The sequence below is a fragment of the Sciurus vulgaris genome (genome assembly GCF_902686455.1).
Source record: "Sciurus vulgaris genome assembly, chromosome: 14".
NCBI lineage: Eukaryota > Metazoa > Chordata > Mammalia > Rodentia > Sciuridae > Sciurus > Sciurus vulgaris.
Genome location: NC_136475.1, coordinates 8,378,656 through 8,403,269, shown reverse-complemented (window position 1 = coordinate 8,403,269; position 24,614 = coordinate 8,378,656). Strand labels below are relative to the sequence as shown.

At 50.4% G+C, this 24,614-nt stretch overlaps 1 protein-coding gene across 1 annotated transcript; it reads left to right on the top strand.

The window, feature by feature from the left end:
- The first annotated feature begins 308 nt into the window (after window positions 1-308).
- On the top strand, window positions 309-23,743 carry MRPS5 (mitochondrial ribosomal protein S5). Its single transcript, XM_079111376.1, has 12 exons — window positions 309-538; window positions 2,793-2,873; window positions 7,141-7,278; window positions 9,618-9,743; window positions 11,473-11,706; window positions 12,774-12,808; window positions 14,367-14,457; window positions 16,595-16,641; window positions 16,924-16,981; window positions 17,252-17,314; window positions 18,771-18,907; window positions 22,490-23,743. Exons 1-12 carry the CDS (start codon window positions 481-483, stop codon window positions 22,712-22,714), a joined length of 1,293 nt encoding a protein of 430 aa, XP_078967502.1. The 5' UTR covers window positions 309-480; the 3' UTR covers window positions 22,715-23,743.
- Window positions 23,744-24,614: the final 871 nt, after the last annotated feature.

Here is a 24,614-nt window from a genome sequence, read left to right as displayed (position 1 = left end):
AGCAGGGTATCAATTTCTCCATCCTTCATCTGTCTCATCCACCCTATGGATCCTGCCTACACTTGGCCTGTCCATCGCCGTCTGCACCTCGCGAGGTCCACAGCGCTACCTCTGACTTCCACGGTCCGCACCAGCGTTAGCTTGATCTGATCAGGGGCCTCCGGGGCGCTGAACTCCTAGGCTTGACCCCTCTCCGCCCCGCCCCGCCCCGCCCCGCCCCGCCCCCAACAGGCCCCGCCCAGACCCGGCCCCGCCCCGGGTCCTAGCGCGAGGACCCCGCGGAGCTGTCCGCGGCTGCGCCTGACATAGCCTACCCTGTGGCCCATTCGGATAATTCCTCTAACCCGCTATGTGCTGCGGCGTGGTCCTCGGGGCTCGGACCTCCAGCCAAAGGCTGGGGCCCGCGGTTTGACGGGAGCGGCGCGGCAGGCGGAGGGGAGGCTGCCTCGGAGGGAGGTGGCATCGCTGCTGTGCTCCAGCATGGCTGCTGCGGTGCGCGCCGCGGGCCGCCTGCCTGTGCTGTGCAGCGTCCCGGCGGGTGAGCTGGGGGACGGGGCGCTGAGCGCGCGGAGCCGGGCTCGCCGGGGCCTGCGGGGGTCCGGGCGGAGGGAAGCGAGCAGCCTCACGTGGCTGTCCCGTCCTGCCGGGTCCGCTGTGTGACCTTGCGCGGGTTCGTTTCCTCTCTGGGTATCTGGGCGCTTGACTGTAAAATGACCGTGAACTGGACACGGCTCATCGGGGTTCGTGTCGGTTTACTCAACGGCTCGTGCATGCTCGGTGAAGGAGAGGGACTGGCAAGCATCGCTTTCCCGGAGGGCAGGCGCGACCCCCAGGTTCACAGGGTGATGCCCACCGGGGCTCGAGGCTGAGCGGCGCCAGCGAGGCTCTAAAGGGCGAGAGTCGTTCTCCAGGTGGAGTCGGATAGCACTGGCCTCGGTCTGCGTAATCCCGGCTGACCGGTGGCCTCATTACCGAGACGGATGCCTCGACGTCCGCATGCACTGTCGCCGTTCGGTCCGCCCCGCCCGGCTGACACCTGCCTCCTCTGCGCTCTTTCACCGCCAGCATTTCTAATTCTGAAAAGCAAAGCCCCCTAAAACCCGCAGATTCTTTTTTTTTTTTTTTTTTTTGGTAACCCATTTTGCAGCAAAAAGTTTGACCAGCAATCTTTTGGCAGAAAACCTGACCTTGATATTCTTTTCTTTTGTCCTTATGATTGTCTCCTATTTCTTCATTTTTTTCTTCTCCCATCTTCTCCTATTTCAAGGCCCCTTTCAAATAACTGTTTTCCTTCATGACCCCTAAACTGTGCCAGCGACTATCTTCATCTGTTCCTGTATTTTCCTTCACTGTTTTCCCAATCCCTTTATGAAGTAGATTCTATTATTATTATACTCTTTATCCGGATGGCGGAGGGAGGCACATCGATGGAGCAAGGGACATAAGGCTTTTGCACCAGTCTGTTTTTTTTTTTTTCCCCCCTCTTTTTGTCTTCGTGTGTATAACTGGTTTTTGTTTTTTCAGCCTTATTGAACTATAACTGATACCATACATTTCAACCATTTGAAGTGCACAATTCACTGGTTTTTAGTACTTTCACAAACCTGTGCAATCATCATCATAATCTAATTAGAACATTTTCATCTCTCCAAGTAGGAAAATTTTTAGCCATTGCCCTCAGCTGCCCACTGGTGCCCAGCCCCAGGCCACCACTAATCTATTTTCTACCACTTACCTTTAGGTCGTTAGTCCATTTTGAGTTGTTTCATATATGGTGTGAGGTAGGGCTCCACCTTCATTCTTCTGTGTGTTGACACCCAGTTGTTCCAACACTGATTGTTGAACACATTCTTCGTTCCCCATTGAATGGTCATGGCCATGGCCAAAAATCAGTTACCCATAAATGCTGCCCAAGCCTTTTCTGGAGGACCTTGCTGTGTGAAGGTTCCCCCAGGCGGTGCGTCAGCCTGGTGCTGTGGGGGCTCCAGAGGGCGTGGGTATCCCGTGCCACACACATGGGGAGGATCTGGTGTATTAGCAGAGCAAGTTCAAGGCTGACTCTGGATGGCTGGGGGGCGGGAGGACAAGGAGCAGCCGGAGACGGGGGAGGCCTGGGACCACCTGGCCATCCTGCAGGCTGTGCTGGGAATCTGTAACCTGGCCCCAGGGAGCCAGAGAAGGACGTGTCTGGCTGTGAAGTGACTTAAGCCTGTTACTGTAGAAAGGTGGTAAATTCCAGGAGAGAGATTGGGGCATGGCTGGGGGCCTTTACCCCGTGGCCAGCTGATGCTGAGGCCTGACCACAGCAGAGGCGCCTGACTGGCCGAGGGATTTTTAAGGTGACTGCAGGTGTGGTGACTGGTTGGCTGTGACGGTGGTGGCCCGTGGTCACTGAGCTGGGAAGTCACTGTCCACTTGTCTCAGTTCTTTATATTATTCTGTGGGCGTTACTGATTTATTTATTTTTCGGGTGCTGGGGATTGCACCCATGGAGCCACATCCCCAGCCCTTTTTATCTTGAGACCTGAACTTGGGTTCCTCTTTTCTTTGCCTCCTTGGTATCTGGGAATGTGGGTGTGTGCCACAGCAGCCAGCTCTTGTTACTATTTTAAAGTTTATTTTAAAGATTCCTTTCCATGTAGGAATGTATCTTTTAATTTTTTTGCCCAGGGGCCTGGGATTGTAGCTCAGTGGTAAAGCACATGCCTACAGGCTCAAGGCCCTGGGTTCAACTCCAGCACTAGAAAAAAAAAAAAATTTATTTATTTATTTATTTATTTTTTGATTGACAGGTCGTTTCTGGTGCAGGCAGCTTCCACCGAATAGCTTTCCAACAGCTTCCGTTTTGGCGCTGAAGACCACTCTGAGCAATGGTGAGTTTCATTAAGAACTACCTTTTCTCATAAGACTTAATAATGGTTTCTGAAGGTTTTAAAATGTAAATGAACAAGGCATGCTCTTTATGAGGGCAATGCATATACAGTCTTGAGTATTTTTCAGTTTTATGATTGCAGTTGTTGTAGTTCAAGGCTTTAAAAAATAATTGTCACCATGTGTTGAGTAGGTGCTGTGTACTAGGCTTAAAGCATGTTATCTTGTTCAGTCCTCCACTGGTTTTCATGAGATCATTCCCATTTTAGAGATGATAAGGTGAGTCTCTGAGAGGCCAGGTGACTTGTTCAAGGTCATACAATCCAGGCCAGGCACAGTGACGCACACCTTTAATCCCAGCAACTCGGGAGGCGGAGACAGGAGGATCGCAAGTTCAAGGCCAGCAACTTAGCAAGACTGTCTTAAAATCAAAAATTAAAAGGACTATGGATGTGTCTCAGTGGTTAAGTGCCTCTGAATTCAATCTCTAGTACCCCCAAAAAAAAAAATCACACAGCCAGGCACGGCAGGACTGGCCCCGGAGCTGTCTGCATGCTGCGACGCCCCCTTGTGGGCACAGACTTCCCCTGACATAGAGCAGGGCCTCTCTTCAACAGCCATCTGGGAAGGCTGGGCCACCTGGCTGTGCAGGGAAGCCCAGCCCTTTGAGGTGGGCTGTGCGGGACAGAGCTGAACTCCCACCGTGTCCGTGAACTTCTAGAACTCCCGAGTGTGGGGCTTCCATGTTGGTCTTCTGCCTTTTCCTCTTGCAGACCCCCCTGTGAGATGCCTTGTTTGGAGGTCCTGGGAGAAGCCCCCTGACCAGGCTTTTCCATAGTAGCCGTTTTCCTACGACATCCCGCACACATTGCAAATCAACCAGATTGATCTGTTGCTTGGTTGATTCACTCGCTCATTTATAAATGACTTATTTGCCCCTAACATGTGCCAGGCCTTGCCCTGACTGAGCTGGTGTGGGGCCTGGGAAAGGCTTCTGGGAGGAAGACCGGTGCAGACCAATCTCCGCTGGGAGGTGGCCCGGGAAGGGCTCTGGGATGGAGCACTGGTTTGGAGTGACAGCTGGAAGTCTGCCCTGCCACTTCCTACCTCTGCGCCTCAGAGCTTTGGTCTCCTTATCTGTAACTAGCTGTCCCCACCGAGCCTTTCTGTGTTATTTCTTAAATATCGACTTCCAACCTGGGGAATGGCCCAGAGGTCAAGCCATGGCCTGGCGTGTGCAAGCCAGCAGTTCAATCCCCAGCACCGAGGGTAAAAAAAAAAAAAAAAAAAAAATGAGCTTCCGAAAGGTAGTGAAAGACTAGCTCTCACTCACACTCACAGTCCTTCCTTCTCCTGCCCATCATCTGGGCACACGTTCAGTTCTTTCATCTTCCTGGTTATATTCCTAAATAGGTTGTGTCTATTGTTCTTTTTTTTTTTTTTTATTTTTTGGTTTTTTGTTTAAATTTCTATATATCTTTTTATTTTTACAGACTGCATTTTGATTCATTGTACACAAATGGGGTACATCTTTTCATTTCTGTGGTTGTGCACAGTGTAGATCCACACATTTGTGTAATCATACATGTACATGGGGTAACGATGTCAGTCTCAGCCCACAGTCTTTCCTTGCCCACCCCTCCCGCCCCATTTCCCTCTGCACAATCCAGAGTTCCTCCATTCTTCTCTTGCCCCTATCCCCCTCATTATGTATCATCATCCACGAGTCTATTGTTCTTTGATCCACATTTTTATCCTAACTGGAGATTTAGCAGTCTATTGTCACCTTTACTTTCTTTCAGTATAGTTAGAAGCATAATTGACTGAATCTCTGGGCATTGTTTTTGTTAGTAAATTGTGTGTATATTGGGAGCTGAGCTAGGAGGGTGTGTTACCATTATGGTGTCTCCTAGAATTAATAATTGCCTGACTTTTAAGAAGTTGATTACTTTCCTTGGTACCTATCACTGTATTTTTCTAAATGCTGCAACAGATCGGTCAGAAACATAGTAATAATTTTTCTAAAATCTCTCACCAACCGGTTTGATTTATTAGAAGCGACCCAAGTGAGAAGGAAGGGGTTCTTGATGTGGAAAGCGCTGTAGGCTGAAGTGAAACCTGGAGGCCCCCGTGTCCCCACCTGAGGGCTTCAGGCCTGTTCCACTTCGGCCTCCAGGGTGGTTGTTCCTAGGTCTGGGATTTCATGGCCTGAAGTTAATAAGAACTCAAAGGATCAGAACAGTGAGTGAGGTGATGGTGATGATCTGTAACTGGGCTTCAGCATGTGACTCAGCATGAACTGCTAGCATTTCTTCTTTAAAAAATCATAACAGGGGTTGGGGATTTTGCCCAGTGGCAGAGCGCTTGCCTAGCACATGCAAGGCCCTGAATTCAGTCCTCAGCCCTGAAAAACAACAACAAATCATAACAGTGTAAGCAAAGCCAGTTGTGTAACTGTGCATGCAAAATTACTTTTGCTTTTGGTGGTACTGAGGATTGAACTCAGGGGCACTCTATCACTGAGCCACATCCCCAGCCCTTTTTATGTTTTATTTTGAAACAGGGTCTTGCTAAGTTGCTGAGCCTGGCCTTGAACTTGTGATCCTCCTGCCTTAGCTTCCTGAGTCACTGGGATTACAGCCATGTGCCACTGCACCCAGCAAAAGTGACTATTTCTAACATACACAGCCCTGGGTTCAATCCCCAATTCTTCCCTGCCCCCCCATAAAAAAAAGTGGCTATTTCTAAATTCTAAAGTTGATTTCTTTCTGTTTTTGACAATTGAATTCTTTTAAGCTGGGTACATTATTAGCTATGAATAATATTTCAGTCTTTCAAAAAAAATATAGTGATTTTTACACTTCTTGAAACACATCCAAGGTGATAATGCTAAACAGTGCAAGATGAAATGTCTTAATATGAAATATTAAGATATTGTGTTGAAGATGAAGGGGCTTACAAGTAAGCATAATGAGATTTGGAATGACGAAATTCTGAGTTTTTAAAAAATGAAGACCCAGTGTTTTCTGGCTCCATTTTTGTTTAGTAATTCATCAGGTAGCCTGCAGGCCTGGAGGACCTCTGTGTGTTCTGTGAGGTTTCCCTCCACACAGGTGAGCGATCATCTGGAATTGGAATTGGTGTTGAAATCGCATCCAGTAACTTGGGACTTTGGCAAGCCTCTAATCTCATAGACTAACATTTCTTATTTTATGAAACAAAAGGGTTGTATTAAGTGCTCTCTAGAATCACGATCACCCCTGTGTCCTGGTGTCTGTGTGTAGTGCAGGTATTTCCACGGCTCCTGCAGCAATCTGATGCTGTTCTCCCCGTCCTGACCGACTTCTTTCTCGTGGCCATTTACGTCCTAGCAGGAATCTGCTGATGAAGCCGCTGTTACTGTTTTCTCCGTAACCTCACGTAGTCTCCAAAATAGCTGTTGTCGTTTTTTGATTTTCTGTTTTTCAAGCCAATACCCCGAAGCCCCTTTCCCTCCAGGCTGTCTTAATCCTGCCACTTCTCTAGCGAAAGGCCGAGCTCGAGAATCTGACCTGCTAGCACTGCTCCACCCTTCAGACCCACCCGTACCTGTCACTCTGCCCTCTCCCTCCCCCGACACCACCATCCGTGGACCTGGTCAGAGAGTCTCCGCTCAGACATGGCTGTTCTAAAACATTTTCTCAAGTTATAGATGCATGCAGTTAAGAAATAATTCCCCCCAAAATACAAAAAGCAGGTCTTTCATATCCAGCCTTAAATGCCTGTTTCCTTGCACAGAGATCCCTTACCCAGTTCTTGCATGCTCTTCTGGGTTGGTCTGTAAAACGCATTCACTCCCTCCTTGTTTTTGAACATAGGGGAGGATGTCCTCCGCACGTTACTTCGCACCTTGTTCTTCTGATGGGTTTCATTTGCAGGTCTTTTCTCATCTGCCCAGTGCCCCGTGCATACAGCAGGGGGCACCCTTTGCCCAGAGTAGCCCAGGGAGCTCGGGTTGGGTAATGCAGGGCAGAAACCCTGGCTGTACAAATCTTTCTTGAGACTGCGGCATCTACTCTGTGAATGAACTGTACCCTCTCTAACTAGGATGGACATTTAGGTTGCTGTCAGTCAAAAATTTGGTTTTATTTTTTAAAGAACAATTGTCCTCAAAATATGATTCTTAAAAGATTGGAATTTTAGTGACTTATTTTTAGCAGTCACAATTATTTGGTTCTGGTGGGTCTGTAGCCAGGGAGCGACTAATGCTGTTGTTTCATCTCTCTGTAGGCCCTTTGTTGCTGCGGGGGACCAGAGACAGCTGCCAGTTCGCCAGCTTGAGCCATGCGCTACAGACGCAGTGCTGTATCTCTCCTCCTGGCAGCTCGGTGGGCCAGCCGCACAGACCCTACAGCTTCTTCACTAAATGTACGTGGAATGGCACACACTTCCACCTCCCCAAACAGGAAGTTAGGAGGTGCTTTTGTGTCTTGATTTTTCTTCTTTCTTAAACAAATTAACATTTTAGTGACTATTGAAATAAAAATTCATGTTGGTGCAGCACCTAGAATCAGCCCATGTTCTGCAGCTGTACTTTGGAGAGCACTCATTTACTTTGAGCCCCTCATTTGGGGCAGCTGAGGCCTAAAGGGTATTGAATGGTGCCCCAAATACCCTGTTGATTTAGAGTCACACCAAGAATGCACTCTCTGTTTTAAGCTCAGACTTAGTTGAAATAGGACATCTCATCATAAAAGTTAATTTAAAGAGATCACTGCTAACACTTCCTATTTGTGGTAGTGTTTGAAAATCTAATCTGGAGTAAATTAGCTTGTTGGGTAATTAATGTAGATGGAGTTTACAGTTTAGCACTAGGCAGGATTTAGGATGACCAAGGCAATTCACAATTCGTATATCTATTCCAAATGGCCTTTCAGGTTATACAGAATGTTAGACTCGAAGTTAAAATAGTAAAATAGTAAAAAGAAAAAACAAAAAAAAAACCAAATTAAGAACTTAAGTCAACTGGCAGGCATTAAAAAACATAATTGGAAATAATAATTATGAATATGGAAAAAGATTCACAGTATAACAGTCAAAATTGTGCATGTGCTCTAACCTCCATTTTGTTTGAAACAGGTGCACTCAAATATATAGGGATGTATAAAGAAAAAGACAAAACACACTCTGATCTAGCAGATGGTGGGATTATAATTAATTTTTATATTGTCTTTCATATTTTATAATGTATCTGAAAAAAGATCTAAAATATGTTTAATAGGGTAATGATATTCACAAGTTGCCCTCTGACTTGGTCTCTTTTTCAAATGTGGTTAGAATTTCTGTTTTCCTCTTACAGTACGTAAAGTAGGCTTTGTTTCAGTGCCACATTCCTTTTAAAACTGATCCCTCTTTGTCTTAATGGTTTGCCGATTCTGATTCGGAGTGAAGGAAGACTGTAGTGGACTGACTTGTTACCACCACCCCCGTCACAAGGGAACTCTTGGGTTTTTGGTGGCCTTTATCAGAACCATCACGGTTACGCAGTTTGAGGACAATGGCCTTCAGGAGTGTTCAGTTTGAGGTGCTTCCTTTTGAACTGTGGTCCTTCGCTGTGAGTTAGGGTTGAGCTCGATCCCTTGCTCATCAGCCTTTAAGGTGGAATCTCGCTCGTGAGGAGGAGCCGTGCTCCATGGGACACTCTGCAGGTGGAAGCGTGGGAAGTGTGACATTCCAGAGCACGTTCCATGCACCCAGAGTGCCAAGATCAGGCCTTCTAGGAAGCAGACTGCTAGAGCTTTTGAACTTCGAGTGTTCATAAAAGGAGATGGAGAGACTCATTTTTCTTCCAGACTATGTTTGGCATTGCAGCTTTTTCAGTATATATCATCTTAACTTTTTAACTAGGACGACCTTGGTGTGTCGCTGCTTCTTTATTAAACAAGGTCGCAGTACCTTGTTTATAAACTCAGGTAATAAAATGGTTAGTGATACCGTCGAGAGCTGGAAGTCCTTGGTATGCAGAGTTTAGGTCCAGTAAATGATGTAGCTATACCAGGAAAACCCAGTCATCATCCCAAATATTCTACAAGTACAAGGGGGAAAATACTGATTGAAATGTGTGGTGCAAAGGAATTTGGGGACCCTAGAAATTCACAGGTGAAATAAGCCAGCAGTGCCAGAGTCTACATAGAGTAAGTGACCCACGGAACTTAAGACACACGCACAGGTGCACGCACAGCATTTGCTATCAGATAGCCAAATACTCATTCTTTGCTATTATTGGTTAAGTCTTAAGTGGGGTTCAAGGTGAATTTGAGCATCTCATTTTGAAGGAAATAGAGACAATTAAGGCATTGACAGAATATAGCAAACCATCTAAATGCAGAGATTGATGGATTTACGTTGAAATATTGATTCCCGTTAGAATCAGGAAAGCTGTATGTAGGAAGGACAATTATCGATTATCTCAGCGGTTGTCATGGAGGCCAGCGGGTAGGAAAGAGACCTGACTCATGATTGGCAAACCTCAGGGACTTACCGGGACTTAATGTTGGCCGTCTTTTGTGGACAAAAGAAGCAGAATTGTCTCCTCTTGTACTTTCCAAATGTAACCATGTTTTATGTTCACAGGATGATTTTATTTAGTTTTCATTACCTCAGTGACGTGGTTGAAGCTGGCCTTTTCTGGCCTTTTTTATTCTTAGGAGAGTGTAGATCTTTGCTTTACCACTACAGAATTTTTTAAAAACCCTGTTTCCTTACAGTGACAGCAGATGAGCTCTGGAAAGGGGCTTTAGCAGAGACTGGTGCTGGAGCCAGAAAAGGAAGAGGGAAAAGAAGCAAGAAAAAGAGAAGAAAGGATTTGAACAGGGGTCAGATCATTGGTGAAGGTAAACTTTTTGCTTTTTGTTCTGGCAGTTATCAGATTCCGCCTTGAACTCGGGGGCGGGAAAGCAAGCTGGGTCGAGGGAGGCCTGGGCGGCCCAAAGGCAAACAGTTCTAAAGAGAGTCAAGTGCTTTGGAAGTGTTCTCCCCAGGTTCTACGGATACTTGGCAAACTGGAAACACGAGCCCATTCTCAGGAAGGGCACTGGGATCCACGGTTTAGAGTCCAACCAGGTGGCTTGCCAGAGAAGGGGTCCGTGAATTGGGAAGTGTCGGGGCCCCTGTGGGGCATCGCGGTGAGGCCCTGTGTGGCGGGGGCTTGCAGCCCCTGGTGGGTAGACCAGGGTGGGGGCTCAGGGCAGCTGGCGGGCTTCCCTGCAGAGACGGAGAACCGAGCAGCCCTGAGGGTCACGGGCCTGCCGCCGCTGCCCCTCCACACTGCTGCCCCACAGATACCGCCATGGGCATTGCGTGGTTGGACGGGCACAGTGTGTCCCCATGAAACTATTTACAAAACAGCTGGTGGGCTGGACTTGGCCTTGGTCCTTCACTTGCTAATGTGATTGTTTATACTCTTGCTCTGGAAAATAAAAATAGGATGGTAAGCTTGAACTGGCTTGTTTTGTACTGTGGATGTCGACTCATCGTTTTGGATACTAACCGCCTTTCAGAAATAAAGGGAGCATCTCACGCTGTGCTTCCAACATCGCATGTCTGCCCGGATGTTTTTATCGTATCTTGTTTTATTTTTTAACAATTGTTATTTATTTTTATTTAATTAATTAGTTAATTATTTTGGAGACAGGGTCTTGCCATCTGGTCCAGGCTGGTCTCAAACTTGCAGGTTAAACCCTCCCTCCTGCCTCAGCCTCCCACTAGCTGGGACCACCGCATGCCACACTGTGCCCAAATTAATTTTTTCACAGTATAAAAAATGTGTGTATATCTTCTCAGTAAAAATGCAGATTGTGGAGAAGGCTAAACGCCCTGATGCCCCGGCTGCCATCCCCGTTCCCATGGTCTCCCCTGGGGGGCCCCTCTCTCATTTTGGTTTTCTTTCAGTATTTTTCCAGTGCTTTTGTATAAACTTCCTAAAAGAAATAGATACTTTTAAAAAAAAGATAATTAAAGTATACCACATGTACATGCAGTCTTACAATCTGCTTTTTTTACTCAATATTAGTCTCAGGGGCTGGGCATAGTGGCAGACCCCTGTAGCCCCAGTGACTGGGGAGGCGAGGCAGGAGGATGACAAGTCTGAGGCCAGCCTCAGGAACTTAGCAAGACCCTGTCTCAAAATAAATAAAAAGGTCTGGGGGTGCGGCTCCATGGTAGAATGCCACTGGGTTCAATTTCCCAGAACCAAAAATAATAATAACAACACGTCTTAGAAATCTTGCCACGTCCCAATCTAGAGAGCGATCTCATTTAGAGTCTGCAGAGCATTGCACCGTGGGGCGTGCCGCCCAGCCATTCCTCGGTCGTGGGACTTGCTCGCGGTGACAACTCAGCAGACATCCTTGCCTCAGCGCACATGCGCCTCGCAAGTGTTTCTCCCGGTGACAGTGAAGTGCAGTCACGCCTGTGGGTATATCTGCATAAGATGTGGTAACGCCGGGTCACCTGCAGAGTGACCCCGTGATCTTCAGCTCCACCCCGCTGTGCTGGGCATTTAACACGTGCCAAGTGGACACCTTGCAGGAGTCCTTCTTACCTGTGTTCTCAAACCTCCAGGGCGCTCGGGTTTCCTGTGGCCGGGCCTGAACGCCCCTCTGGTGAGGAACGGAGCCGTGCAGACCATTGCCCAGAGGAGCAAGGAGGAGCAGGAGGAGGTGGCGGCCCACATGCTGCAGCAGAGGGAAGAGTGGGACCAGAAGAGGAGGACGAAAGTGAAGCGGGAGCGCGGCTGGAGCGGGAACTCGTGGGGCGGCCTCAGCCTCGGCCCCCCGGACCCCGGTCCCAACGGAGGTAGCGGGGGCCTGCTTTGCTTGTGCCTGTGCCAAGGATTTGTCGTTGCATGGTGTTGACTTGGGTGTTTGGATGACCCTTTCCAAAGGATTTGCCATCTTTAACGTTCCACACTGTTGTCCCAGCTGTATTCTGTGTGTCGCCAGAAGCCCATGACCAAGAAGCGCTCTCCAGCAGGATGGGGAGTCTGGGCTTCAGCACCTTAGCCTGTGGCTTAGGTGTGGTGATGCGTGTCAGGGAGCAGCGTGTCCCAATGCGTGGCCTCGGGCTTGGAACGCTGCTTAACGGCAGTCGGGAGACTGGAGGGCCCTCGTTAAGCCTTCTCAGAAGCAAACGTGAAAAAAAACTGACAACACTCAGGCCGAATTAGAAAACAAGGTCCCCCTCCCCAGACGAGGCACATCCACCTGGAAATCTGGCTCCTGCCAGTGGGTGGGAGAGGGGGACACAAGCAGGGTGTGGCGGTGAGATGGAGCAGACTGGGCCTCAGCCAGGAGGACGGAGGTCGGGGAGGGGAGGACCAGCCCACGGGCCCAGCTCCTAGCCACCAGACCCAGGGTCTGGACAGACGGGCTGACCCGTCAGTAAGCAAGGGCAGCCTTGCAGCGCTGGTGGGAAGGTGGGAGCTCACCTGGGAGCTGGTGGCTTCCGTCCGGAGCCGTCAGGCCACCAGAGTACTTGATGCCAAGGTGACACTGGGCACTGCTTCAGGGTCGCCCCGCGGGGTGGGACTCGGGCAGTTCCCAGGAAAGAAGGTCCGCCCTGGGTTGCCTGCGGCACACAGGAGCTTTGATGCCGCTTTCCTGGCTTTTTGGGAACAGATTTTCTGTAATAAGTTAAAACCGAGAGCATTTGAGCCTCGAGCAGAGACCGCCGGTCAGCCAGGGTGGGAGCTGGAGGGAGGAGGCCGCCAGGGAGACCGTGGCTGAGCTCAGGAGGGCACGGCCTCCAGGTGGCGCCAGGGAGCAGGGCCTTCCCTTTTGGAAGTCCGACATTGCCTGGGGGTGCTGTCACACGCGAGCAGCGCCGAGCCTTTACCAGTGTGCTTGTTTCTCTTCTCCTTGTAGAAACATACGAGGACTTTGACTCCAGGATCCTCGAGGTAGGCCTCCGGAGAGGTCGCCGTGGGGTGGGCGAGGCTCCGACTCAAGGACTTGAATTCAGTTCCTAGGTATTGGCGGTCCCCACTGCTGCCCTGGTTCTTAAGGACTGTGAAGTTGAGGTCCTGTGGCGGGCAGATTCCATGGCAGAACGTGGAGGTCCTCCTTCCCAGAGCTGCAGCGTGCTGCCCAGTGGCCTCGCTCAGCCGCGCCCCAGTCATGTCTGGACACGGATTCAGGGAGCTGGTCGGGAGGTGTGGAAAGTCCCGGGCTGAGGCCGGTGTCCACTGTGCGTGAGGAGATGGCCTCTGGGCTCCTCGCGATCCTGCATCAGGTGCACTTGAGCGGCCCTTCCCAGGGTGTTCTCCAGGGCCGCAGCGTCTCTGGGCTGGCACGGTGTGTTTAACCCGCGTTTAATAATGGGGAGCGATTGGTGGAGCGGATTGTGGCAAAGCCTCTCTGGATTTGTTGTTGTTTCTTCAATAGCAGTTTCATCATGGAACCTAAAATACGTGTACAGGTATTTTATGTTGGTGTCCCATTGCGTGTTACAGTTTCCTCCTCGAGGCTGGGGATGGAACCCAGGGCCTCATGCTTGCTAGGCAAGTGCTCTGCCACTGAACTACCTCTCCAGCCCTTTTTACTGCGAAGTTGCCTGGGCTGGCCTTGACCTTGCCTTCTTCCTGCCTCAGCCTCCTGAGTCCCATGGATCACAGGAGTGTGCCACCGCACCCAGCCCAGTCCATGGCTTCTGAAGGTCTGTCCCATTGGAAGAGTCTTGTGTGTGCAGGTTGTTTCCTGCAAGATCATCCACGAGAGTGGCCTCAGCCTCCCTTTCCTTCAACTCCATTTCCTAGGACAGGGGCCACCATGAGCCAGAGCCAGCTGCCATTTAAGCAGCTCAGTTAATAGTTTCATGGTTCCTGGCCTTCAAAATAGGCTGAAAAAATCGGAGAATTTCCTGAAGTTCATAATTAGCGGGTATTTCCAAATTTTGTATTCTCGTTTAAGCCTAATCCTTAACATAGTGATCTAGTCCTGCAAAGTTACTTCTTTATGTTGCATTTCCTCATTTCTAAGATATTTTAGTATCTCTGATACTGGAATATGTTTTACAATCAGTCTGTTCAAAGTTTAATCCACACATTTTTCTTTCCAGTGTACATTTATTAAGGTAGGGTATATTGGGCTGCGGATGCAGCTCAGTTGGTAGAGTGCTTGCCTGTCAAGCACAAGGCCCTGGGTTCAGTCCCCAGCACCACAAAAGAAAAAAAAAAAAAAAAGGAACATAGGGTGTATTGAGTTGTATGTTCGCAAATTCCTTTAAAGGACATCTCAGTTGAATCTCCTAATAACCCTGTGAAATAGGAGGAGAAGGTCTTGGTTCCGCCTGTTTCTGAGGAAGCACTCCCTAGGAGGTTTCGTCTGGGGGTTTTGTTTCTGTGCTTGTAGACTGGGGGTGCTGGGCCCCGCACCAACCTCTTGGGGAGCCAGCAGGTGCCCGTCCTCTGCTTCAGAATTCTCTTCAGGTATCTTACTGATGAGGCTTTTGTCTTTTAGGTAAGAAATGTTTTCAATATGACAGCCAAGGAGGGAAGAAAGAGATCGGTCCGTGTCCTGGTGGCTGTGGGCAACGGAAGAGGCGCTGCTGGTGAGTGGTTGGCGCTGGAGGTGGTGGTTCACTGGGTTAGCAGGTGGCAGAGACCTGGCCGGCCCTGCTGGGAGCTGGGGCCGTGCTGCTGGCCTCACTTTAGAGGTTTGGGCCACAAAGCTTCTCAGAGTAAAGAAAGAACAGCTCTTAAGACCTGCATCTGAGGACAGTGGATCATTTGAAGGACTGAAGACACCATTGTACTGTGTGTAATGTGAAAAATTAGAACAAGTCCAGTAGGGCCTAGTTACAAAAACAGTGCAGCTGGACAGTGTCATTTTCTACAGCCATTTAAAAACTGTGAAAAATTGCTTACACAATAATGCTCAAACGGCGGCATGTGATCTTGATTTTTTTAAGTCGTTTATATGCAAAGAAAAAAACCAGACTATACACTGCTAAGTGTTAGGTTAGCAAATTTGCCAGTCATTTAAATTTTCTTTTTTAGACTTTTCTTTAAAGTTTCCCTAGTGAACATCTAGTTTTTGAAATACGGTCACATAAAGCTGAGAAACTGTTGGTTGCTTCATATTGACACTTTCAAGCAAAATAGAAACGATAGGTAGTAGGTTGCTATAAGAAACCATGGTTAGCAGTTACTGTTGTCTCTTTTCAAAAATGTCTTTTCAGAATTTTTGTGTCCACATCCTCACTTTCTCCTTTGTGTAAAAAGCCTAACAGAGAGGTCACGTGGTAGCCTTGGTTTGCACCCTGCTCCTGCTTGGTTTGGCCCTCGGAGATCTTCTGTTAGCATAGCAGATTCTCCTTCCTTCTGGAACTGGTTGCATAGTGTTCCAGTGTATGCACAGACAAGACTTCTGTTACCTGTTCCCCATTGCTGAATAGTTTTTGTTTCCAAATTTGTATCATTTATTTAAAAAAAAAACCAAAAAAAAACAAATTGACCTTTTTGTCCATAGACTTTGTTGAACGTTTGCAAGTATAGCGATAGGGAAATAGCTTGAAATTGCTGCCCTGCTAGGTTCAAATGTTAAGCACCGCCAGACCGCCTGCTCAGAGGTTGCATCAGCCTAGGTTCTTCTAACCATCACCTCCTGGCCCTGAATATCATCGACTTTACTGATTGTCAATATGGTACCTGAAAATCTCTCCTCTTTTAGATCTGCACTTCTTTTTAAGTTAGGAGAGTGTGGACGCCATTTGGTGTGTTCACTGGCCTTTTCCGTTTCCCTTAGGAGGTCTGTCAGCTCAGGGGCTTTGCCCATTTTTTAATTGGGTGATTGTTCTTTTTTCCTTGCTGATTAGGATAAGCTTTTTGTAAGTTGAGGACATGAGCTCTTTGTCTCTCAGATATTTTGACTTAGTTTTGATTTTTTTTTCCACACCGAAGCTTTAAAATCCACAGAAGTTTTAAACCTTTATATAGCACATTTATCAGCCCTAGATGACTTCTGGTTTTGTGTTTTGCTTAGAAAGCCTCCATTTGAAGATTGTAAATAAGTCCGCCCATACTTTCCTCCAGAACTCCGTGGCTTGGTTTGTTTAAACTAGGAACTGGAGTTCACAGCCCTTTTATCCCAGGCCTCAGATGTCTCACATATCTCATGTCTTGCGTACTGTGTTTTCCTGTGTATAATTTTAAAACAAAGTATTTTTTTCTAATTAAATAATAATGGTGGCAGCAAGTAATGGAAGCATTTCTGTAACTTGTGATAAACTTCATTTTTCAGGGTTAAGTTTACACATTGCAAAACTGTTGGTTTTATTTTCCTGGTTTATTAAAATCTAAATTCCCCTCAGAAGTTCCATTGAAATCACAGTTTTACTCTATAGCAATGTATTTTTTTCCATCCCTTCTGTTTATTTTAATGTTTCCACAAATGTCCAAAAACATTTGCCATTTATAAATATAGAGCATACTTAATGTTTAAAATTGAGTATATTTCATTTTATTAGAGATTTATGCAAGATAATGTCACGTATCCAAATGTAAAGTTTCTAGAATGCCTCAGAACAGATTCTGGCCTTCTGCCTGGCTGGTTGTGCACAGCAGGTGTTCTGTGGGCAGTTAAAGAAGTGCGTGAAATATCGCAGGACCCCAAACTGGGTGCTGGTGGGAGGCAGAGCCTGGGCCAGAGTCGGTTCCTGTTTCACAGTTGTGCTTTTTCTTTTAAAGGTTTTGCCATTGGGAAAGCTACCGAGCGGGTAGATGCTTTCAGGAAAGTATGTACATTTTTTTCTTTGTTGACACTTAGTAGAGGATAATAAGCTGTGGGTCAGACCCCGGGGGGAACAGCAGGCAGGCAGTCGAGTGTCCAGAACCTAAGGAGTTGTCAGTGTACTTGTGATAATGATGCTGTGGCTAGGTTTTTTAAGTCCTTATCTTTTACAAGTGTATATGAGAAATTCGGCATAGTTGGAATTTTTTATGATAAAATGTCTTATAAAAGATGCTTTTGGAATCCAGCGAGAGATTTAGGAGAACGTTTTCCTTCTTTTCTTCAGGCAAAGAACAAAGCAATTCACTACCTGTACTACATAGAGCGGTACGAAGACCACACAAGTGAGTGCCGGTCTTGTCTCCTGAGGTTCACAGGTGCCGCTGTGGTGTGGTGTGAAACACGCCCCGTGGCGGTCTTCCTGTTTCTCTGTTACTGCGTCCTTGCAAATGTGCAAGACGAAGAGACAGCTTGGTCCCCCGGGAGGGCAGAATGAGCGGGGTCAGTGTCTGTGTCCTGCAGGCTGGCCGCTCAGGGCTTTGCTCTGTGCTCTGTGGCTTTTACAGCCATTAAAGTCACACTCCTGACCTTCCTGTGTCTGCTTTGCCCTCCAGTATTCCATGATATCTCGTTGAGATTTAAGAGGACCCACATCAAGATGAAGAAACAACCCAGAGGTAACTGGAAAGTGCTTGGTTGAAGATAAAGCAGAGATCAAGGGTCCCCTCCGCACCTCACCGTTCACCTTTCCTTGGACTCATCTTGAGAGTGCCAAGTGGGAGGCCTGTGTTAGGCTGGGAAAGCAGAGGCTTGGGCTGCGCAGGCCCAGGCATGTTCCGGGAGTGGCCGGGGCGGGCAGAGCAGGTGGCGGGGGTCAGGTTGGGTGAGTGGCATGGTGGCTCCTGCTCGAGACTTCACCCAGCTGGTAGAGGTTTCTTCCTGCCGCTCACGTGCTGCAGGTCTCTTGGCGTTGGGCTTGTTTTTTGATGCTGGGGATTAAACCCAGAGCCCCACGCATGCGAAGCCTGCGTGTCGCCAAGCTCCACCCAGCCCCTGGTCATTCAGGGTTGGTGGACATCTTCCGTGATCTCTGTTCACTGAGGCCCTGGGCAAGCAGCCGTGGCCTTCCCTGTCTTGTGGACGAGCCACAGGCAGCGTTGGTCCTGAGGACAGTCACGCCCAGGGACTCGCAGTGTAGGGTTCTTAAACATTCCGATTTGCATTTTGCTAGTAGTTCTACAGTTAGAAACTGTTTCATATGCCTGTAGTTCTGTAAATCCAGGAAGTTTGGGTCGGGAGCTGGGCACAGGGGCGCACACCTGTGATCCCAGTGACATTGGGAGGTTGAGGCAGGAAGACTGAATTCCAGGCCAGCCTCAGCAACGCGGCCCTGCGCAGCCTAGCCGAGTGCCTGTGCGCCTTCCTCGTCACTGACGGAGGAGGGCTGACCTTCAGCACCAGGGTCAGAGGCGGCAGGCCTGGTCGAATGTTCCAGGCTGGCGGTGCCCCATGTACAGTGTCCCCTCGGGGCACAGGCCATGTGAGGACAGGAGACGGGTGGGTCAGGCGCGGGGGCTGGTGCAGAGCTCGTTCATGCTTTATGCAGAGAGCAGTGGCTGGCGAGGCTTTGCGGGAGCCTTGCTTTGGCTTGTTTCCGAAGCTCTTCTTGAGGGGTTGCTGGCGGCCAAGAGCAGTGCGTAGCTGGAGGGGAGGCCACCCCAGGGCTAGAGGCCAGCAGGGAGGTAAGAAGGCCATGGCAGGAGTCACAAATCCAGGAGAGGCTGTGATCAAGGCCAGAAGGGTTTCCAGGAGAGCGAACTGCTGTTGCTGCCAGGGCAGCTGAGCACTCGAGGAGGGTGAGGTCGAAGGTGTCCCTTGGGGACGACCAGGCGTGGGCCTGGGTACCTGTGTGGTCAGGGGGCCCATCGTGCCCAGGCACCTTAGCCTCAGTCTAAGTAATAGCCTGGTCCCCACTGAGTTCAAGGCAGATGCTCTGCTGAATCTGCTGAAGTCTGAAGTAAGTGTCCTCCTGGAAGTCAGCCGTGGGGGGGCGCTGACGCCAGAAGGCCACTCCCTAAACCCGAGCCACGCGGAGCCAGCCGCAGGTGCTGCAGCCCACTTCCTCTCTCCTAGGATATGGCCTGCGCTGCCACCGGGCCATCATCACCATCTGCCGGCTCATTGGCATCAAGGACATGTATGCCAAGGTCTCCGGCTCCGTCAACATGCTCAACCTCACTCGGGGCTTCTTCCACGCGCTCTCCCGCCAGGTAACCTTCCCCGGGGTCTGAGCAGAAGGTCTGGCTGCACCTCAGACCAGGGTGCCGAGTGTCCCGTGGCCACCTTAGGACACGGGCATCCCGTGCCATGTGTGGCTGCACCCCCTTAGTCAAGCCCCCTCGAAAGGCCTCAGTGATCGTGAGCACGTGTGGGTCTGCAGCAGCAGTGATGATGCACCAGTAAGAAAATAGAAAGAAGAAAGTAATTTTAAAAAGAGTTCATGATAATTAGATAGAGTTTTTGAAGTTTCAAAATTCAGTATTTTTAAAAGCCAGTAATTATAATCTGTTTCATTATGAAAAGAATATGTGCTTGTTCTAAAGCTCCAACGGTGCAGAAGTGATAAAAGAGACTTTCCTAATGTCATCCTTGCAGCATATGTACACAAAGTATTAATTCACACATAAGATGTGTCTTCTGTGTATGTAATCTGTGTGCATGTCCATGATCTTCACACACACGTACGCAGTAATCATGTGCATGTGCCCGTGATCTTCACACACATGTGCAGTAATCTGTGTGCATGTGTCCGTGGTCTTCACACACGTGTGCAATAATCCGCGTGCATGTGTCTGTGATCTTCACACACGTACGCAGTAATCCGTGTGCATGTGCCCGTGATCTTCACACGTGTGCAATAATCTGTGTGCATGTGTCTGTGATCTTCACACATGTATGCAGTAATCTGTGTGCATGTCTGTGATCTTTGCACATGTATGCAGTAATCTGTATTCATGTCCGTGATCTTCACACACACATGTCATCGTGGCTCACGTATGTGTGTATGTGCATTTTAAAGGCCTTGGATGGAAGGTCTGTGTGTTGTAGCCTCGTGCTGTGGTTCTCTCTGGCACAGCCTTCACAGCGCTCCTGGACTCAGGCTGGTTGAGGTCGCTGGCTTGTGTGACAGAGCTGGTGGTCCTCCTCAGGCCTGGACTCAGGCTGGTCGAGGTCGCTGGCTTGTGTGACGAAGCTGGTGGTCCTCCTCAGGCCTGGACTCAGGCTGGTCGAGGTCACTGGCTTGTGTGACGAAGCTGGTGGTCCTCCTCAGGCCTGGACTCAGGCTGGTCGAGGTCACTGGCTTGTGTGACGAAGCTGGTGGTCCTCCTCAGGCCTGGACTCAGGCTGGTCGAGGTCGCTGGCTTGTGTGACGAAGCTGGTGGTCCTCCTCAGGCCTGGACTCAGGCTGGTCGAGGTCGCTGGCTTGTGTGACGAAGCTGGTGGTCCTCCTCAGGCCTGGACTCAGGCTGGTCGAGGTCGCTGGCTTGTGTGACGAAGCTGGTGGTCCTCCTCAGGCCTGGACTCAGGCTGGTCGAGGTCGCTGGCTTGTGTGACGAAGCTGGTGGTCCTCCTCAGGCCTGGACTCAGGCTGGTCGAGGTCACTGGCTTGTGTGACGAAGCTGGTGGTCCTCCTCAGGCCTGGACTCAGGCTGGTCGAGGTCGCTGGCTTGTGTGACGAAGCTGGTGGTCCTCCTCAGGCCTGGACTCAGGCTGGTCGAGGTCGCTGGCTTGTGTGACAGAGCTGGTGGTCCTCCTCAGGCCTGGACTCAGGCTGGTCGAGGTCGCTGGCTTGTGTGACGAAGCTGGTGGTCCTCCTCAGGCCTGGACTCAGGCTGGTCGAGGTCGCTGGCTTGTGTGACGAAGCTGGTGGTCCTCCTCAGGCCTGGACTCAGGCTGGTCGAGGTCGCTGGCTTGTGTGACGGAGCTGGTGGTCCTCCTCAGGCCTGGACTCAGGCTGGTCGAGGTCGCTGGCTTGTGTGACGAAGCTGGTGGTCCTCCTCAGGCCTGGACTCAGGCTGGTCGAGGTCGCTGGCTTGTGTGACGAAGCTGGTGGTCCTCCTCAGGCCTGGACTCAGGCTGGTCGAGGTCGCTGGCTTGTGTGACAGAGCTGGTGGTCCTCCTCAGGCCTGGACTCAGGCTGGTCGAGGTCGCTGGCTTGTGTGACGGAGCTGGTGGTCCTCCTCAGGCCTGGACTCAGGCTGGTCGAGGTCGCTGGCTTGTGTGACGGAGCTGGTGGTCCTCCTCAGGCCTGGACTCAGGCTGGTCGAGGTCGCTGGCTTGTGTGACGGAGCTGGTGGTCCTCCTCAGGCCTGGACTCAGGCTGGTCGAGGTCGCTGGCTTGTGTGACGAAGCTGGTGGTCCTCCTTACTGGTGTCCACGTTGAGGTTTTGTCCACATGCTGTTTTCTCCTGGCGTTTTGAAATCGCTGCCGTGATCAGTTTATCACCTCTTCTGAAGTGCCATCAGTTGGGAAGAAAGTTGAGTGTTTTAATGTGCCACTCAAAAAGACAAAAATGCCACCAGTTTAGGTGAGAAGCCTTTGATTGTAAGGCCAATTTGAATTACTTCATTTTGTTCATGAAACAGCTTATCTTTTTTTTTCGGTACCAGGAATTGAACCTAGAGGTGCTTAACCACTGAGCTACACCCCCCGCCCTTTTTATGTTTTATTTTGAGACAGGGTGTCACTAAGTTGTTGAGGGCTTTGCTAAGTTGCTGAGGCTGGTCTCGAACTTGTGAACCTCCTGCCTCAGCCTCCCGAGCCACTGGGGTGACAGGTGTGCACCATCATGCCCAGCAAAACAGCTTATCTTTTTTCCAGTTATAAACACTTAGAGAATTAGAACAGTACACAGCAGCCATGGTGTGGAAACACGGGGTTAAACGCATTGGGCATTTTCAGGTTCTATGAGTAAACTGCTAAATGTATTGGCCCATTTCCAGCTTCTGTGGCACCTGCCCAGTGACCCCCAGAGCCTGCCCGCCCATCCAGAACCAGTCTTGTTTCTTGACCTCACCTCACCCAGTTAGCTGAACCAGATCTCAGACACCATTTTATTTCATTCATAGATATTGCAATGTGCCTCTCAAAGATCAGAATCAGAAATTGCTTCCCAGACGGGATGTGGCTCAGTGGTAGAGCGCTTGCCTGGGACACTTAAGGCCCAGGTTCAATCCCCAGCACTTGGAGAAAAAAGAATCATGATACTGTTATCATTCCTAAAAATTCATAGTGACTCAGTATTATCAAATATCCAATCTGTTCACACAAATGTGTCCATTTATCCGATTTAAAAACAATTTTCACACAATTTGTTCGAATTGGGTTCCAGAAGACAGCAGCACATCCGAAGTTTTCTGCCGTGTCCTTCGGCCCGTGCCGCCGCCTCTTCCTCGCTGCTGTTGTGTTGGAGAGGGAGGGTGGCTTGTCCTGTAGTGCTCCCAGGAGTTCCGGAGGACCTGTGGGGTCCTCTGTCTCTTTGCCCCCCTGGACCTCCTGTGAGTTGGCAGGTGGCTCTCAGGGCTCCACGGGGCTCTGCTCAGCGCTTGGCCTAGCAGGGCGCGTGCCTGGGTTGTTTGGGAGGCGAGGCCCGTCCTGCATCCCAGTTTGGGGTGGGAAGGTGGGGTGGAGGCCATCCCCCCGTGACGGGCCACTGCGGCTCAACCAGAGCGCTGACCCAGGTCAGCTGGTGCTGCTCTCTCCCCGGAGCTCTGGCTGGTGGCGCCTCTGCGCCCGTAGTTGCTGTGTCCCTCCTAGACCTAACTGCTGTCCCCACTGTGGTCCCTCCCAGGAAACCCACCAACAGCTGGCCGACAGGAAGGGTCTCCATGTGGTGGAATTCCGGGAGGAACGTGGCCCTCTGCCCATCGTGGTCGCCTCACCCCGGGGAGCCTTGAGGAAGGAGCCGGAGCCCGAAGAAGAGGTCCCGGACGTCAAGCTGGACTGGGACGAGGTGAAGGCCGCCCAGGGGACGAAGCGCTCGGTGTGGGCAGGTCTCAAGAGGGCCGCCACCTGACCTCCCACCCGCTGCAGCCGTGCCGGGGACCCCGCTTACACCTTGCCACGTCACCTGGTTTTGTTTTTCAAGGAAAGTCCAACCTTTACTTCTTTATTTACAAATAAAGAATTCTAGTTTTGATTTGTGGAGCACATGAGCGACGCCAGGCAGTGTGACCGGGACGTCTACCACAGACCTCAGTTCCAGGCGACTCTAGACACTCACCGAGGCCAGCAAAAGAAAATGCAGTGGGCAGAGTGAAGAGCCCTGCAGCAGCCGCTGCACAGACTGGAAGCACATGGTCGCTGGCCGCCACCACCACGCTGGTCCAGAATTAGTGAGGTGGCCTCGCGCCTTGTCCCCGCCCACGCGGCCGGGCTGCCCTGGTGGAGGGAGCCATCCGCTGCACTGAGCGTGTTCTAGGAGCAGGACGGGCCCTGGAGGATGCGCGGCTCGCGGAGTTGCTCTTCGGGCCGGTCGGTGTCTCCTGGCTTCCCCGCCCCTCGGGTCACTGCTGACCCCCGCAGCCCTGCCCCAGCCCCCAGCACTGCCTCTGCTCAGCGTGGCTGGTTCTGTCACTGCCCAGGATGGCTTCCTCTTGCCGCTGCTGCTCCTGGACCGTCCACCCAGTTTTTATTTGGCCCTCGTGTATTTCCCCTCTGAATTTCCCTTCGGTCCTTCCCTAGTCTTCGGTTTCTTTGCTGAGACTTCCCCGTTTTTGCTGCTTCAGGGTTGTTTGTAATTCCTGCCCAAGCGTTTCCACGCGGCTACTCTGAATCCTTGTCCCACATCGGGGTCGCCTGTGTTGGCTCCCACTGTCCCCTCAGTCGGTTGGCATCGCCTGGGTTCTGGTGCAATGAGCAATTGTACCCCACACGTTCCGGTGGCTGTTCTGAAACCCCAGGATGGTGCGGCTGTCCCGTGCCTCCTCGGCCACACCGGTGGTGGAGTGGCTACACCTGGTGAGCGTGACCATGGCTGCCAAGTGGCGAGGAAGCGCAGGTCCTGCTGTGGCTTCCCCGCCCTCAGCCGTACCCGCAGGAGAGCGTGGGCTACCAGGAGAGGGAGGGCCGCCAAGCCAGCCTGTGGCTGGGCGAGGGCGAGGCTGCGTTCACATCCCAGACACTTGAGGAGGTCATTGTTGGAGAGCTGTCGTGTTGGGTCCCTCCCTCCTTCAGAGTCTGACCTCCAGGCAGCAAAGGGCAGTGATCCTTAAGAAATGGGGAACAAAGCCATCCTGGGTGCTGCCTGGAGAAAGTGGGGCTGCAGGGGGCCCCCCTCAGGACCGGACCCTCCCAAGTCCAGGTCTCGCGTTGGTGAGAGGGCTGTCAAGGAAACGAGTCGATCGGGTGTCTTCAACCCGCAGTAAAGAGGAAGTCTCAAGAGCCAGCAGTACAAAGAAGCAGGAACACAGACCACAGCAGATTTCCTGTCAAGAAGTACAGACTAGAGGGCAGTGGGCCAGCGGGTTTAGGAACTGAAAGAAAACTATCACCACCTTCAACTTTGATGGGGGCAGGTATCAGGGATTGAACCCAGGGGTGCTTAACTACTGAGCCACACCCCCAGCCTTTTTTACTTTTTATTCTGAGACAGGGTCTCACTAAGTTGCCTAGGGCCTTGCTAAACTGCTGAGGCTGACCTCGAACTTGGGATCCTCCTGTCTCAGCCTCCTGAGCTGCTGGGATTACAGGCATGTACCACCATGCCAGCAGCCCTACAATTCTTTGCCTAATGACAATATTCAAAAACAAAGGTAAAATGAAGGATTTTCCAGACATCATAAAATCCAAAAGAATCAGTAGACCTGTACCACAAGAATCAGGGAAATTCTTCAAGCAGAAGAAAGATGCTCACAGGTAGAAACCTTAATCTGCCTTAATCTTAAGGAAGGAAGAACATGAGGTGGTAACTAGGC